General features: G+C 39.5%; 2 protein-coding genes across 3 annotated transcripts; both read right to left on the bottom strand.

Annotated features, from left to right (window-relative positions):
- Window positions 1–2,203: 2,203 nt before the first annotated feature.
- Window positions 2,204–5,398, bottom strand: LOC143883443 (uncharacterized). The gene is made up of 5 exons (XM_077386789.1): window positions 4,814–5,398; window positions 4,220–4,721; window positions 3,879–4,080; window positions 3,028–3,438; window positions 2,204–2,857 (listed from the first exon to the last, which is right to left on the bottom strand). The coding sequence occupies exons 1-5, from the start codon at window positions 5,178–5,180 to the stop codon at window positions 2,456–2,458; spliced, it is 1,884 nt and encodes a 627-aa protein (XP_077242904.1). The 5' UTR covers window positions 5,181–5,398; the 3' UTR covers window positions 2,204–2,455.
- A 2,170-nt stretch (window positions 5,399–7,568) lies between these two features.
- Window positions 7,569–15,333, bottom strand: LOC143884840 (E3 ubiquitin-protein ligase SINAT2-like). 2 transcript variants are annotated; one of them, XM_077388655.1, is made up of 5 exons: window positions 14,997–15,333; window positions 13,486–13,552; window positions 13,090–13,402; window positions 11,485–11,871; window positions 7,569–8,083 (listed from the first exon to the last, which is right to left on the bottom strand). In XM_077388655.1, the coding sequence occupies exons 3-5, from the start codon at window positions 13,300–13,302 to the stop codon at window positions 7,763–7,765; spliced, it is 921 nt and encodes a 306-aa protein (XP_077244770.1). In that variant the 5' UTR covers window positions 13,303–13,402; window positions 13,486–13,552; window positions 14,997–15,333; the 3' UTR covers window positions 7,569–7,762. The 2 variants fall into 2 exon arrangements, with proteins under 2 accessions (XP_077244770.1, XP_077244769.1); XM_077388654.1 differs by having other exon boundaries at window positions 13,090–13,552.
- Between the last annotated feature and the right edge of the window lie 1,176 nt (window positions 15,334–16,509).

Genomic DNA, 16,509 nt, shown 5'->3' with positions numbered 1-16,509 from the left:
ATCGCGAGCAAGGAAGTTTCTCGATCGGATCGATAAAAGCAAAGCACCAGGAAAAGAAAAAAAAAGTAAGAGAGCAATGGAGAGTGTGTTGATTTTTCCCTCTGATTGCTCCAAATTCCTTTTTATAGGAAACCTCATTTTCTTCCTAACAGCCTCCATACCTACTCCGTATGATGAAAACGGTACAGAACGGCTAACGTTTACCGTCAGTTAACGGCGTCTACCGCATGACAGGTTGACATGAACCGTATATGAATTTGACGGCGTTACAAGCCAATGACGGAATCTTACGGGTCACAATTTGGTTGACCCGAACCCCACCCACACGGGCCGGGTGGACCTGCGGGCCACCTGTTTTTTTATAATTGCACAAACACAACTTGTCTTGCCTTTTTTAAACCACTGTTAAAGTTTATTACAACTTGTCTTTTCTTTTTTACACGTTATAATTAGGGGTGCAAGTTTGGCCCTGACCCGCCCTAAGCCCGAACAGGGTCTAAGTTGGATTTTCCAACCTTGAGGGCGGGTCAGGGTTCATTTTTTAGGCCCTGACTCAAGGTTGGGTTGGGTTCTCGGTTAATGTCTCAAGTCACCATGACCCGGCCCGACCCTAAGTTTTCTATTATAGAATTGAATCATCTATGCATGTTTCTTTTGATAATGTTATCTATTATCTTGGATTGATGTTTCTTTAGATTATTATTGTGAATTATCTTTGTTGCCCGTCATGTTGTTGATTTCATATTGTCTTATTTTGTTCCCCTTCTCTGTTTATTGATCATTTTGTTCTATATGATATGTGGTTGCTCTATTTTTGGCACTCTTAACATGTATTCTCATTAGGGCCAATCAGGGCCGCACTGAGCCCTGTAGGGCGGGCAATGGGTTGAGGTTTTTTGGCCCTGACTCAGGGTCAGGGTGGGTTAGGGATGAGATAATGGGATCCAACGTTGGGCTAGGATTTTGAAAAACCCGATCCAAGCCGACCCTGTTGCAGCCCTATTATAATATATAAAGAGCAATTAATTTATCCATTAAGAGAAATCATAAAAAATAGAATGTTGCCCTGAAAGGAAGGGATTCCATAAAATTACACACATGAGCTTAACAAATTTGAATTTAAATATATAGCTTGATCATGGAATATGGCTTTGGATGGGCGTTGAATATGGCATTGACATGGGAGCTAAATATCCATGATATGGAAAACCGACTGAATAAGGAACACTTAAAGAACTTAAATTTTTAGGATAAATTTAGGGTGATGATATTTTCACCCCTGCAGTACTTGCACCCACCCTTATAACTTATAACGTGATTTGACATAAAGTTGCCCACTTTTCACGTCAAATCAGGTTATAAGGGGGTGTGCACGTAATGAAGGGGGGTGAAAATATCATAAATCGACTCCCAAATACAAATACATGTGTCTTTCTCTCTCTAGATGATATTTGGGAGTCGATTTATCACTCCCTAAATTTACTGTTAATGGGAAATTTGATTACGTGGGGATTCTAAATTAATATTGGCAATCGAATTAGTAGCGGCAAGTTAGTAATGGCAATTTGTATTGAGACCGATTGGTTTGGCAAATGAAAAAAAAAAAAAAAAAGGAAAATGCGGAGTCTGACTTTTAACAGTATTTTTACGGGCACCCACAGGTCCACCCAGCCCGGCCCAGTTCTGAAAACTTGGCTCTGCAACGTTGCGGAGGACTTCTTCCAACCCACTAAAAGCAAGGGCTGTCGAAATAGCAATTCCATACCCCTTGATATTTTTACACCCCTAATTGATATTTCAACACCCCTTGTTCTGCTTGATATTACAGCATTGCCAAGGAATTTACCCCTTGATATTTTCACACAAATCACACCCCTTGTTCCGCTTGATATTACAGCATTGCTGAGGAATTTCCTCTGTAATGCTGCGGAGCCAAGTTTTGTGTTAGGTACCTTACCGATACGCCAAAAGCTCCAGAACTGATAGAACGCGTTAGGCAAGGCCCTTTAAACCTGTCCCATACCAGGCTGGGTCCCACCCGGTCCCATACCTAGGCAGGCTCCCACTTAGGACCGTAACATACCACCACGCTTCCGAATCCGCCGTCCTCGGCGGCCCACTTTATGACGGCTTTCACTCTGGGCTTTTTTTCCAGGTAGCCCTACACCCCAAAAATAAACAGTAGAGACCAACTCCACAAATATACAACAATCTGATAATATTGATTGTGATGATTCCATGATTATAATAAATAATAAATACTTAATTTCAACATTTATATCTAAGCAAATAAAATAAATCTGAATTTAAACAGAAAAATAAACAGGCAAAGGAAACTATCTAATCAACCCAAATTGTATCCTGACTAAATCCCCACCGTACACGTGGACGGTGTTGGTCAATGATTACATTCAAAAACCTTGTGCTTAAACCTCTTGACCTGTTGGGTTGAAATTTAAATCATAAAGGTGACAAGCTGTGGGTCAATATATTTCGGGCGTGGTCTCTCCTCGGGAAAATCCGGTAAAGTCTCAGCAATCCTTCTAGCAATGCCAATGTACTCCGCATATTTCGCGCCCAAATCGACATCCGAGATACAGCTACGGATTTGATCATCACCGTTGACTGTATCCGATCGCAGGGTTGAGATTATTAGTTGTGTGGCCTTGTTGGTGTTGTTAGTAGTGTCTATAAAAGTCCAATCTCCAGTTCTCCAGTCGAAGTTATATAGAGAGAGGAACCTGTGACCGTACATTGCAATCAACTCTATTGCGTCTAACACGAACTCCATCTCCTCCACCGATGTATAATAGCTGAAGCTTATTCTCGTCCATCCGGGCTTCAATCCCTCGTATCCCTGTTTTCATTGTAATAGAGCCCATGAAGCTAGTTTAGAAGTATGTAGAGGGGTTAGTGTGTATCTATCAAAATGAGGGGCCCTTCAATTTAGCATTCCTCAAGCTTTTAAAGGGTGGGGTCCACCTGTCTCAACAAAATAGCAAATTTTAACGGTGGAGATTATCTGACCTTTTCGATCGCGGATCGGATCGCCATGGACCGAGCTCTATCAATGTTGAGCAGCATGTGGCCGTAGGGTCCCGCACACATGCAACCCCCACGCGCTTGAATTCCAAATAAGTCGTTCAAGAGTTTGGTGACAAAGCGACAGTGTAGGTGTTTCCCACGTGCGATCTTGGGGTACACGAGGAATGAGATGATCGGCTGGCGATCAGCCCACGTGTTCCCTAGCAGATGAACGGTTGAGATCTTCAGTAATCTTTCTAGGGCTCTTCGTATCAAGAAAGTCTCTTGGGCATGTATAAGAGCGGGGCCCATATATTGTTTGACACGGAAGGCGAGTGCCGCACGTATTTTCTGCACGATTCCAGGCGTACCCGCATCCTCCCGTTCTTCTAAATCCTCACAATACAGAGTTTCCTTCAGTTTCAAAACAACCACCGTTAGATCAAGGGTTGAAAAAAATCAATGGTTGAACTTTTCTCTTCTTATCACATGGACTTGTAGGACCCGTCTAGATTTTGGGCCATAACCAATCCACGGAAAGAAGATAAAATATTGAGATTGGGAAATAGTTAGGCCAGCAAAATTAATTATCGTAGCCTTTTTCTTCCTTGGGCCACCCCTTCTCGTGTATTAATGAGTATTATTTTACACTACATGGGGTGGCCCGGGAAAGAAGATGAGGCAAATAATTTTGAATCTCTGGTGTAATTTTTAAATAACATGTAAGAAAATGAAAAACTATTCAGAAAATTTGCATTTAATTAAAAATAAAACTTTTAAAGTTGGGGCCTTAAAAAATTGTGAATCTCTCAATTGTTTGAAAATTTGGTGAATAAGAAAGATAGAGGACACACATTTTCATTGAAGCCATTGACGTAGCGAACCGTTCCTCCGCCACTGGTAGAGGGTGGTGCGCCTTTGAGGCGATAGAGAGCAGGGGACATCACCAAAATCCCAGGACTTGCTGGTCCTCCAATGAATTTATGGGGACTCAAAAACACAGCATCATATCCATCCATCTCTCCTGTTTTCATCTCCACCTTTTCATATGGCCCACTGCAAATGCAACCAAAGAAAGATTAGTAGAAAAATTGAGCTAGAGGCTCAACCCCAAGTTAATTCAGACTCACAATCTAGATAAGCTAACAACTGTTTTATTTCGAAAATAAAGAAACTAAACTTGAAAAACAAGTACCTGCAAGCAAAGTCAAAGCACGCATATGCACCATGTTCACGTAGCACACGTGCAATGGCTCGAGTGTCCACGTAAGTCCCCGTAACGTTGCTACAAGCCGAGAACGAACCCAGCTTCGGCCTCGTAGAGTACTGGGGAGATTCAAGTGCATCCACCAAGAATTTCATGTCTAAAAGCCCCTCTTCATCCACGCCTATCTCTACCACTTCCGCTAGGCTCTGTCTCCATGAGAGAAGGTTCGAGTGGTGCTCGTAAGGGCCCACAAACACGACCCATCTCTCGAAGGGCAGCAAGCAATCCAACATCCTTAACCTCAAGATTGATGGGACCGCAACCCCCATCATCTCTTGCAATCGCTTGATACAGGCAGTCGATCCGGTCCCACAGAAGAGTAGGGCATCGTCTGATCCAGCGCCCATGCAACGTTTGATGTACTTACAAGCCTCGTTCACTAGCTTGCTCGTGTGGAGGCCCACATAACTGTCCACCGTGTGAGTGTTACCTGTGACATAAAGCATGACATGTACTTTAGTTTGCAAATAAAGCAAAATAAAAGACAATAAATTAAAATTCCATTACGTTTTAAGAACTAACCGTAAAATGGGAGCACATTTCTCTCTAAACACTCTTCGACGAATCGGAGGAACCTTCCCGAAGCCGTATGATCTGAGTACGTGATCCGACGGCTACCAAATGGCGAATCAAATTCGGCGTCCAATCCAATGATATGGGACCTTAACCACTTGCACTTGCTCGTGTAATCGTCACCGTCCATCTCAATACCTATTCTTATAGACCCAAATAGACTAGCCTCATCAATCTCAGCCGTACCTTCTTTATCATCTGGGTGTGAGATGACGATCTTTTGATCACTTTCCAGCCATAGATTCCCGATCGACGACATGGGTTGTGATCCATGGATGGTTTGGACTGTGTGAGGAGACATGGGAAGAAGCAGCATGGTAAACGAACAGAGAAGTTGTCAATGGAGAATGATGTGGTTTAGGGAATGGGAAGAAATTAAATTGAATATAGCCATATATATAGTAGGAAGGGAAGTGATAAATTTGCCTCCTTTTCTTCCCCGGCCACCACACATTAGTGTATTTATGACTACTCTTTTTTACACTAGAAGGGGGTGTCCCAGGGAATAAAAGGGGCTGAATATATCATTCCAATAGAAGAGATTTTATACAGTGCCCGATCGGGGCACGTACACTGGCAGGGCATCCACCTTTTATATTTAATCCAACAGCAGCCCACTTTTTCAACTTTTTAAGGGGCTGCTGTTGGATTAAATATCAAGGGCAGATGCCCTGCTAGTGTACGTGCCCGAGCGGGCCCCATATAATCCCTCTCTATAGAATATATTAAAAAATGGAGCATAAAAAACTCAGGAAGCAAATACATGGGCAGTACATAGTCAGTCAATGTAACATCTTTTGGTAGCCTCTGTTTTCTAGAAATCAATGAACTCTATAAAAAATGGTATATTGTTTTGAAGAGAATTTATACGATGGGTGGTCCGTACCTACTTTTTCCGGACTTCACGTGGCTGTGTACGTGTGAAGTCTGGAAAAAGTAGGTACGGCCCACTTTTTCGAAGATCCAAACCGTTCATCTGTTTGGGCACAATGTAAATAGGTTGTGCTCCAAAAATTATTTCCATAGGATGAACCTAACCCTCCGATCTGAACTGAAAAAAGTTAAGAAATAAAATAAGAGAATGAAGATTAGCATTGACTTAAAGTTCAGGAACTGTAGTAATGAAATCAATGAAAAGGCGCATAAAATACAATATAAAGCGCGTGCTTCTTCTTTCTTTCTTTGTTATTTCTTTTTGGTTTAGGTAAGCTTGTATTAAAACTCCGACCTGAGGTTGAAAAAGAAAGTCTTTACCATTGAGTTAGAAGAGATGATAGCTCATCAGATTTTTGGTGTGTATTTTGTATTCAATATCGGGTTCCAGGAAGATATCTTGTGCCAAGAAAAAACATATGTAGTGGGACCCACATATTTTGATGATCTAAACCATTCATTTGTTGGTTCTCGCCCCTGAAAGTAAGCCTTTGAGTTGTGAAGGTCTAATGTACTGTTTGTTTTTCCGGCGAGATTTGATTTTTGGTAGCCGATTACATCACGCAACCAACTGAACGTGTTGCGTGGGAAATATTTCGAAATACGTGACTGGGTTGCTTGTTGGTGAAGGAAACAAATGACTTTATTTTTGGTAGGGGAATTACTAGCGTACATCACAAAAGGCTTTTCACGGCTAGACGGTCGCAATTCAGACCAGCCACCTCGTGAATGGAGACAACAGCTAAATGAGGTGATCACAGCTAAATGGAATCTCAATTCACACCAGCCACCTCGTGAATGGAGTGGGAATATAGGTCAATCCGGTTAAGGGGATCTTCCAAGATTCCATCAATAACATGATGTACCTTAGAGCAAGGTTTTAAAATTCGACCGAAATCCGAAAATTCGAAGTCCGAAATTCAAAATCGAAACAAACGAAACCCGAAATCTTCGAAACGTACTAAATTTCGACCGAAATTTTGGTAATTTTGGCTGAAATTTCAACTGCCCAGTGCAAAATTTTGGGATTTCGGCTGAAATTTTGGTTTTGATGAGGACCGAAATTGACCCCGAAACCGAAATTTAAAACCTTGCATTAGAGTACGACAGGTTGAAATTAGATCGGTGGCAATGAAATGGTCTTGCAAGGCAATACAAAATGCCAAAAATCCCAACATGATTTGAATCATCCAAATGGGTGGGCCCCACTGATTTTTCTATAGAACCACCGTATAATTTCTCCCGCGGGGAAAATATATCTTTTATATATAAGATATTTTATGCCCATAGATATCTATAGTTAAGGAAGTATTCTGCGGTTTCATAGACAAATCCCATGTCGTATATACTACACACAAGAGTTTTTTATGGGTCACATGCCTGCAGCAGCACTCAACCAAATAGTATAACGGGCCCACATTAAAGGATGATCTAAACAATTCATTTTTCTTGGTATATTCGCCCCTCTTCTTACCCAGGCCAACCCTCCTCTGGCTCATATATGACCAATCTTTTTTTACACTATAAGGAGTGGCCCCGAGAAGAAAAAGGTGACGAATATAGCATTTCCCATCCATGTCTTATATGCGTTGGCACCCAACAGATGAATAGCTAAGATCGCCCAATAACGTTGGCCCCACACACACACAGAGTAATCTCTTAGCCCGCTCTCCTCTCCACAGGTTGCCCCCTTCCGCAACTCTACACTACCAAATGTTTTAACTACCTAATCAATACGCCAAAACCCCTAGAGCTATGTAAAAATGAAAAATGATATAAAAATGATACATCATTTCATAAATAATAGCACAAGGAGTGTACAACACCAAGTAGATGTGAGTTGAGTCTCAAAGAAAGCACGTTCAGGCATCCAAATCCTACTCTTACAGCTATAGTTTTATTAACAATTAACATGGAAAGGATGTGGCCATTAGAGCTGGGAATACACTTGCAGTTGTTAGATTTTCACTGTTCTTTCCATATACGACCGGTCACTCGCAATTTCAGCTCCTGCCTGTTGCCGCCGGAGAAGAAGAGTGCCATATTCCGGTGAATGACCAGTCCATCGTAGCTATCTCGAACCTTCCTGTGGCTGTCTCTGATGCTCCTAGGCACCCCTTGCCACGTCAGCTTCCGGCCATTCCCACCCACTTCCAAACTGTAATTATAGTTCTTTGCTTCGTTATCGTCACCCATGAATCTCAAGAACGCCATATAAACAGGAGACACTCCCAGCAAGAAGGCCTCAAAATGAAGGCAAAAGTGCTGCCCAAAACAATTGAAAACCTGTGCATAGCATTCAAATAGAATCAAAACAATGCTATAAAAGTTTCTTCCGATAATATAACTTCTACTGCATTTTTTGCTACGAAGAATCAAGATAGCATTTCTATCATGTCATCTACATTGTGTGGCTGTCATAAATCCACCTGCAAAAACTTGTTTTAGCCTCTTGCCTCAGAACCAAGACCGACCCTTTAAGTTGAAAGATTGAAGCTCTTATCCATTGGCTTCATCATATGTTTATTAGTTCTTTAGTTATTATTTTCCCACTCAAAATCCTTTGACATTCAAGAGAAGTTAGTTTACAACTTAACATGGGTATCCATGCTAGCATAGAATCTCACTACTATAGCCATACCTTAAGAAATGATGCCCGGTTATGCAGGGGTAGATGCATACATTACTGGAATAGTGCTTTGAAATGTCAAGGCACATACCAAAAATGGAATCAATGTCTAGCATCCACACATGTATGTTCATCTTTAAATGAACACAAAGAATGTGTTTAGACGGCATGAAGGGTCATGCTCCTAACCAAAACAAGGGTAGCTCCACATGTGGAACCTGGGGTCGTGATCACAAAATTACATGAACCATGGTGTACACATGCTTTGACCTGATTCCATCTTTAAAGACTTGAAGAGACGCTATCTCATCCAAATGTTCTACTGCTACACATTTGTTTGTCAATGCAGTTTTTTAACCAAGACCCCATTTATTCTTCTTTTTGGACTGTGAGCCCAAAGCATGGTGTGCAGATCAAACCAAAGTTATAATTGAAACAGAGATATTCTGAGGTGGATGGATTTTTTTATATAAAAGTGGGGTAGAATCATATTTGAAAGAGGGCAGCAATGAGTTGTTTCAAGATTTGACTATTTGATACTTCTTTAGAAGTGTTCCGGAAATTTCAGCGTTCAGTAGCCTCTACAAATGATAATGAAAATATGAAGCATTGTACAAGTTATGCATATTATTTTTTTTGAATGGTAAGTTATGCATATTATGTCACTGGTTTGTGAAAAATCATTAAGAATGAACATGTCATAGTGCAACAAAAGCATACTAACATAAATCCGAGAGAATTGATAACAAGTGCATACGTATGAAACAGTTTGGTTCATAGACAGGATGATATTCCACCACTAGGCATTACGAACCTGGCAAAGTAACTACTTATCCATTTCTTCTTTATGTTACCCGGTGAAGGGAATTGTAGTCTCAACTTTTTCAGTATTTACTGGCATGTTCGCATTGCCTACCTCTCCCTTCACTGCAGAGTGTTTAACTTTCGCAGGATTAATGTTTAAAATTTATGCAACACAGAAGTGCATAGTTGCTCAATACAAAAACATGGAAAGAATCGGGACTAAGAAAATAAAACAGTTATAGAAAGGGTTGAGAAAGCAAATCGTGGATAGTTAAGTTGGTGAGGAACCTTAATTCAGTGTGGTTTTGGCATTCAAAAATTATTCGTCTCTGTTGATGATAAGTTGGTAGATCCTACTGTTTTGTTTAACAATTAGTGTACGGGATTTGCTAGGGTCCATCACAAAAGGCATTTCGCGGGACATCTGTTGCATGAGAGAGCAGCCACATAGGCTCACTTTCCAACAGATTTTGTCATTATTCATGAGGTGGCTGCTTTCTCATGCAACAGAAGTTCCGCGAAATGCCTTTTGCGATGGACCCTAGCAAATCCCTTAGTATACTGTTTCTATCTTCCTAGTTATATAATTGGCTTCCCTGTCATGTCCAGGAACACAAAATGGTCTGCCATGACCTGACACCTCTTAGGCCACAAATGCAGAAGAAGAATCCATTAAACATGGAGCAAGATGAAAAATTGCCAGCTGGCCATGTGATATAATAGTGGCCAGTTTAGAAAACGACTGTCCAAGCCTCCAATTACATGCATGACTTGACCAGCATAGGCAACACTCGGCCAAACGGTTACGACACAACGTAGACCAAGTATCCCATAGGTTCTTGGCTGCGAGCTACTGATACAACTTGACCTTTCCAAAGAAGAAAACTGGGACTCGCATTTAAGATCAAAGAATTGAGGGTCAAGGAGTCGTAGAAAGAGGCACCAACTGCCACAAAATGAAGATTAAATATATTTGAATTTGGTTTTAAATAATTTGATTACAAAAGGAAACAGAGCCATATAATGACTGAGCCTGATCATATGGATAATCACAAAATATAGAGAAGAAAAATGAAACAAAGGAAGCCGGGGGAGACAATAATGGATCGAAAAGTTTCAAATTTAGGGTAACTGATGGAAAAAATGAAGAAGCAGTCAATGGAATGTGTTGCACACAATTCAACAACAGAGAGGCACCTAGAGCTTAAGCACTTTGAAACCTCCCCTTTCAACCATTACCTTTCTATTGTTCAAGTGAATATTCCATAGAAAAGCAAAGCTAAAAAAAGAAAATTTCCCCTCTACATGAGCCAAAGAAATAAAAGCAAAACACTACAAGTACCAACAAGACAGCCACCCTGAGCAGCCAGGGAAGCCACTAGACATACACACCCAACATAAGAGAAGGAAGGCACAAATAAGTTTCCCCTCTACAATGACTATCAGTTATACCTAGTAAGCAAGCCAAGATTCTCTGATTCTTTACAGACCTTGATCGTTTTGATTTTTAGAGTCATTTCCAAGGTCCACAAAATGTAATATTCATTACCACTGCTTTAGGGAAAGTATTTATTTTAAGTTGGAAAACCTCAACTTGTCATGTGAAACTTAGATTACCTGAACAGATCACATAGGATGCCAACCCTGTCTCCAACACTTAAACATAGGATGCCATACCCAAGAGAGATCCATGTGAATTAGATTTGAAAGAAAGGTGTATACTTACTACCCTACTCATCAATTGATGCTTATACAATTTGCTTGTGGTTAATGAAATCAATAAACCTGACATATAAAACTGCAAGGAAACAAAAGTTGAAAGAGAAAACCAAACATTCTATGGAATCAAAGAACCACACCAAATTAGCAAATTGTAAGGAGCGGTCCTATTATGTTAGTGGGCTTAGACGCTTAGTATTTTTATCTGTTTTGGAAAACTGAGAATAACCACTCAACAGTTTCTGCTACATTCCAGAACAGTAAAAGACTAGATGCCGAAGAAGCACAGTCCTATAATACCTTCCTGTAAATTAATTAATATAGACAATAGAGCAATAAAAATGGGGAAATGATATCAGCACAACCATGTTTTGATATTTGCACTAACCCATCTTGTCTTTTAGTATTTAAAGAGCCGTCAAAAGTAATTACAGATCCCAAAATGAAAAGACAAGCAGGGTTTGTGAACTTATTAAAACATGGCTGTGCTGATATCATTCCCCTAAAAATAACATAAACAATATAAGTGGCTTACAGTGAGCATCCATGTCGCATTTTCAACCTCTTGTGGATTGGATTTCACATATCGATGATTAAATGTGCACCCATCATGCATGTCCACCTTATGGTCATTTTTTAGGTGTGTCACAAGCGTCGGAATATCACCAGTGACCAGGCATTCAGACCCGGCATAAGGGCAATTATAAGGCCTGAATCTGCACTGTTGCTCATGCTTCAATTTGCTATAGTACGGGAAAATGTCAGGGCATCCGTGGTTCTGATATCTACAAGGAAGTTCGAGAGACTCGGCAACTTTTTCGAGAGCTAAGCATCTTATGTTACCCAGTTCGTATCGACAGGTAGGGCAGTGATTGTGTACTCTAAGCTTGCAATTTGAGCAGAGTGTGTGGCCATTTGGACACTGCAAATGGCAACAATGGACAACTTTAATTTGTTATAAAAGAAGTATATGCCTTACATTTAATAGAATGAAAAGAAAAGGATTCCAAGAACCAGACTGATATTAGGTTTCCAGGGAAGAAGAGTTCTCTCAAACAAACAATATCAAGGTAGTCATCTTGGTTTTAATGTGCTTTTATAACTCTACACAATAGCTCAGAAAATCCAACAATTAGCTTCAATAATATGCCATGTTTTTCAACAAAGAATCCGTTCGGAGTAACAAATGGAGCTGAAATATTACTAAAAATGCACTAAATACTATTAAATTTTCTTTTCTACCACTATCTCTCTATATCATCTTTATCAGGGTTATTTAATACTGAGACATTCTAAGGATTAACTGTTTTTTAGTACTAAAAACGCATATTAGTTTCCAAAGGATTAACTGCTTTCTTTACCTGTTTCCTGAAATATTTTATGCCATTTTCTGTATACACATTTTTTATGCTGGCAAGGATGCCTGGATGATTCCATTTGATTTACGGTTCATGTTACTCAACTGGAAATATCAATGGTTACAGTGTACACTTTTTTTTTTTTAACGTTGTTAGATTTATAGTATAGCAACTGCTGGTTATAGTGTACACTTTCTTATCTTGAATAAAATTCATCATCTTGCTAGCACTCCTCATTTGATAATTAGCAGGATTTGTTAACAAAGGAGCGTGTGTTTGTGATTTTGTATGCGTGTATTATCGTGCTTTCACATGCGCATGGTCCCCACGTTGATTTGACATGAACCATTCATGCGGAGGCCTCTGCCTTGGGTTGCCCATAGCCCAAAAATCAACCATTCCTTTAGCGGCTTGTTTGGCCATTGGAACTGGATTGTTGCATGTTTAGATTTTTTACTGTTTTCTTTCTTGATCTTGATCAAATAGTTAGGATCGCCCGATCACAGCATTTCTAGGGAAGTGAACTATCTAAGATGAGGCATAAAACTTAAATGATTTAGATGAGGCGATCATGCATAAATTAAATGATTTAGATGAGGCATAACAATGGAGATTAGGTATGATGCAACCAGGAAGCATTGGATAATTCCTCTCTATCTATCTATCCATTTGTGTGCGTGTGTGGTCAGTAACTTAGAAATAGATGAGATGATGGTCCACAACTCCACATTATAATGAGAGATAGCATAATGCATTAGCTTAGAAGAGACTGAGGAGAGAACCTGGTGTATTGGAGGGTACATTGAATTTGTGCAGACTGGGCACTCAAGAAGCTCATGAACGCCATTAGTGGAAGATACACCTGCTTTAACTGAAGAAGCAAAGGAAGGCTTACTGAGTTGAAAATTTTCTAAGTCGTCACTTGCAGTGGTTAATTCATGATCCATGACCTGAGATTCAGGAACTTCCTTGCAAATGCTGCTTCCCGGAGCCATTATGACAGCTGACTTATTCGACGATCTCAGTTCCTCAAAATCAACCAAGTCAATATCCAATGCTATAATGTAATGTCCCAACGTCTTCGCAAGAATGTACCTATTTGGTTCATATATCTAAGAAAATCTTCGGTCTCACATGAAATAAAGTACATGACGAATAATTGTCACGCGTAAGTGTACCATTAAGAACTTAGCAACTACTGAGGGTTATGTCGCTAGGCATAGAACATCTTTGATCGAAGACTACCTACATAAAACAAAACCTCATGTTAGAATTCCCTAACAATGAGCTAACAAGGATAAGTAGGAGTTTCTAATGTTCACTAACTTAAAACCAAGTCATGTTAGCTGGAAAAATACGGCAAAAGCAACATGATGCCAGACCTCATCATTCAACTCATACTATGATGGATATGAACACAGAAGTGTTTGCACTAAAAAAATGGCAGACTTCCTGAATACAAATCAAGTTTTCTAGTACCTTTATCACAAATTAAATGTTTATTACTTACTGTATGATCCAAATAGTAAATCTGGGATTTAAAGATCAATAAATAAACAATGAAACAGAACAAACAGGTAACAAATGATCCTCCATTTTATAGAGATAATTAATAATTGTTGGGACAGCCAAGATTGAAAGCTGATATCATGGGAGGATTTGTTTTTAAGGAGTCTAATAGCACGAAAAAATCCCACTTAGATGTCTTTGTATGTATGTGTGTGCATGCACATAAGTGAGGAGAAATAGAGTGATAGCACAATGTGTGATAAAAGTTATATCAACACTTCACAGCTAATAAACCCATTTACGAAAATAGACATTATTCCCTGACCAAAATCAGTAGCATTACAAACATAGATGCAACTTGAAAGCAGGATTTAAGCACATAGGATGCAATTTATATGGTTATTTCTTCTTCGCATATCACATTCCAAATCTGTAAAAGAAAACCAAACATGAATGACTGTATTCAAAAACCCAAAACATGAATTAACGGATACTAAAAAAATTCGAGCTAAGATAAGAATAATCCTAGCATAACCTGCTAAAATCCAATAGAAACACCCCTTTTCACAAATCACATTCTAGATAATCACTCTCCTAGTTCCAATTGAAGACTATTACAATCATAAATTTTGAATGGAATCCCAACTTTCAAACTTCCAAAATTCCATCTCTGAGGGGAAAAGAGAAAACAAAAATATATATCACCAAATACATCCAAAATTTTTCATATTCAACGAAAACAAATTTTTTTCACTCACAGATTCTGATATCAACCTAGGCCCTGTTTGTTTGAGATTATGCCAATCGATTGTGAGTCCAAAACCAATTATTGGACTCAAAATTAAACATAAATTTGAGTCAAATAATTGCTTTTGGACTCACAATCGGTTTCCATAATCGTAAACGAACAGGACCTTGATTATCTGTATTCATCAAACAAGCCCTAATTTTAAACCATACCATAATATTTTCAGCTCTAGCAAAAGAACAATCCCAATTAACAAATTCATAAACACACAGAACGAATTTCAGACACAATTTCAACAAAACAACAGCAATAACAGCATTAGGACTAGGCTTTCATTTTCTAACTGATTTCCTAAATTCAAACCTGCAACTCAAAAACCAAAAGATCATAAAAAAGAATCAAAAAGGAAAAAAAAAAAAAACTTTCTCTTACTTTTCTACATCGGTAATTCGGTATCAAGTATCAAGCTAGTCATGGATTCAGAAACGAAGAAGAAAAATATATACAAAAGATAGAGAGAGGAGAGAGAAAATGAAACCCTAGATAGAAAGGGTATCTGCTCCTAAAGCCAACTTTAGAACAGTGGACAAAAGAAAAAGACGGAGAATCAAAGAGAAGGAATAGTAAAGTTGTGTCGATTCAATTGGGAAAGGGACGAGAAGAAAATCCAAAAACCCTAATTTCTGGTCCTGCCTTGATTGGGTCTCTCTCTCTCTCTCTCTCTCTCTCTCTCTCTAGGGGTTTGATGAAGTTAGTCAAAGTACAGCTTCCTGTAGCACTGTAGCAGATAGTAGAGAGGCGGAGAAACAGATACAGGGACAAGAATGATTTAGTGTTGACCATTATGCACCGTCGGATCTCTACATGGATGGATAAGATTTATCTGAGCCGTTCATCGAGTTAATCCAGTGGGCCCCTTTTTGTAAAAATAAGACAAAAAGAAAAGTGTCGATGGTTCGATGGGGTGTCGGTTACATCCGAAACTTATCCCAGAAACGCGAATTATCTGCCCGATTTGGTTCGTTTTAATTTTCGGGGGTAATTTAGCAAACAATTGCGTTTTAGTTCCAGCCCTAGTGCTTTTGGAGAGGTGTAGTACGGTTCAAAAGACCGTCAAGCTATTTTTTTCTTTCTCCACCACCTATGCTACCACTCAGGCTTCAACCAAGACGCTCACAAAGATCCCAACATGCGCCCATCAAGCTAGCCGATGATATAACTCGGCACTCATCCATTGAGCATTCGGCTACATCCAAAACATATACTAGACCATGGAAATCCATTGTTTTTCATGTTTCCCCTAAGCCCTGCTTGGTTCACTGAGAGAGTAGTGGAAGTAGTAGTCAACTGGGAGGTTAAAAGGATGGGAGACGTGTAGGGTAGATAAGAATAGGAGAAGAGTCGTAGGGTGTTTGGTTGGACGTCATACCATGTGAAAAATTTAGGGGTGTCATTATCAAAATAGATAGTAGAAGAGAGAAAAAGAGAGAATGTAATGATTGCACAAGACAAGACATATTCTACTCTTCTCCCTTCTAAAATCCACCAAAATGGAGATTTTCCATTGGAAGATTAGTAGCGAGACAAGTCCACCACATAGGCGTCAACTAGGAAAAAAGCTAATAATGATGTTTCCTCCATGTCTTGTAGTCAAATGGAATTTGAGCTCAAATTTAACAACCAAACAACATTTGGCATTCCATATTTTGAAAAATGCCCAGTCATCTTTCATGTTTTTTGCAACCAAACACGGCCCTAGTTACTCTCTCTACTGTTGGTTAGAAGAATTTGGATTCCCACTTTTCCTTTATTATGATCTCTAGGAATAGGAAAGTGCTTTGTGCTCTTGATTGGATTATCTTTCGAATAAACTGGTAGGGGTCCTGCCTAACCCCAACTTCAACTCGAAAGGGAAGGAAGAAGAAGAAAAAGAATAGAGATGAGA

This window comes from Tasmannia lanceolata, unplaced genomic scaffold (assembly GCF_043159265.1).
Source record: "Tasmannia lanceolata isolate RefF3 unplaced genomic scaffold, GAP_Taslan_0.1 ptg000008l, whole genome shotgun sequence".
Taxonomy (NCBI): domain Eukaryota; kingdom Viridiplantae; phylum Streptophyta; class Magnoliopsida; order Canellales; family Winteraceae; genus Tasmannia; species Tasmannia lanceolata.
This window is presented reverse-complemented; position numbering and strand designations above follow the sequence as displayed.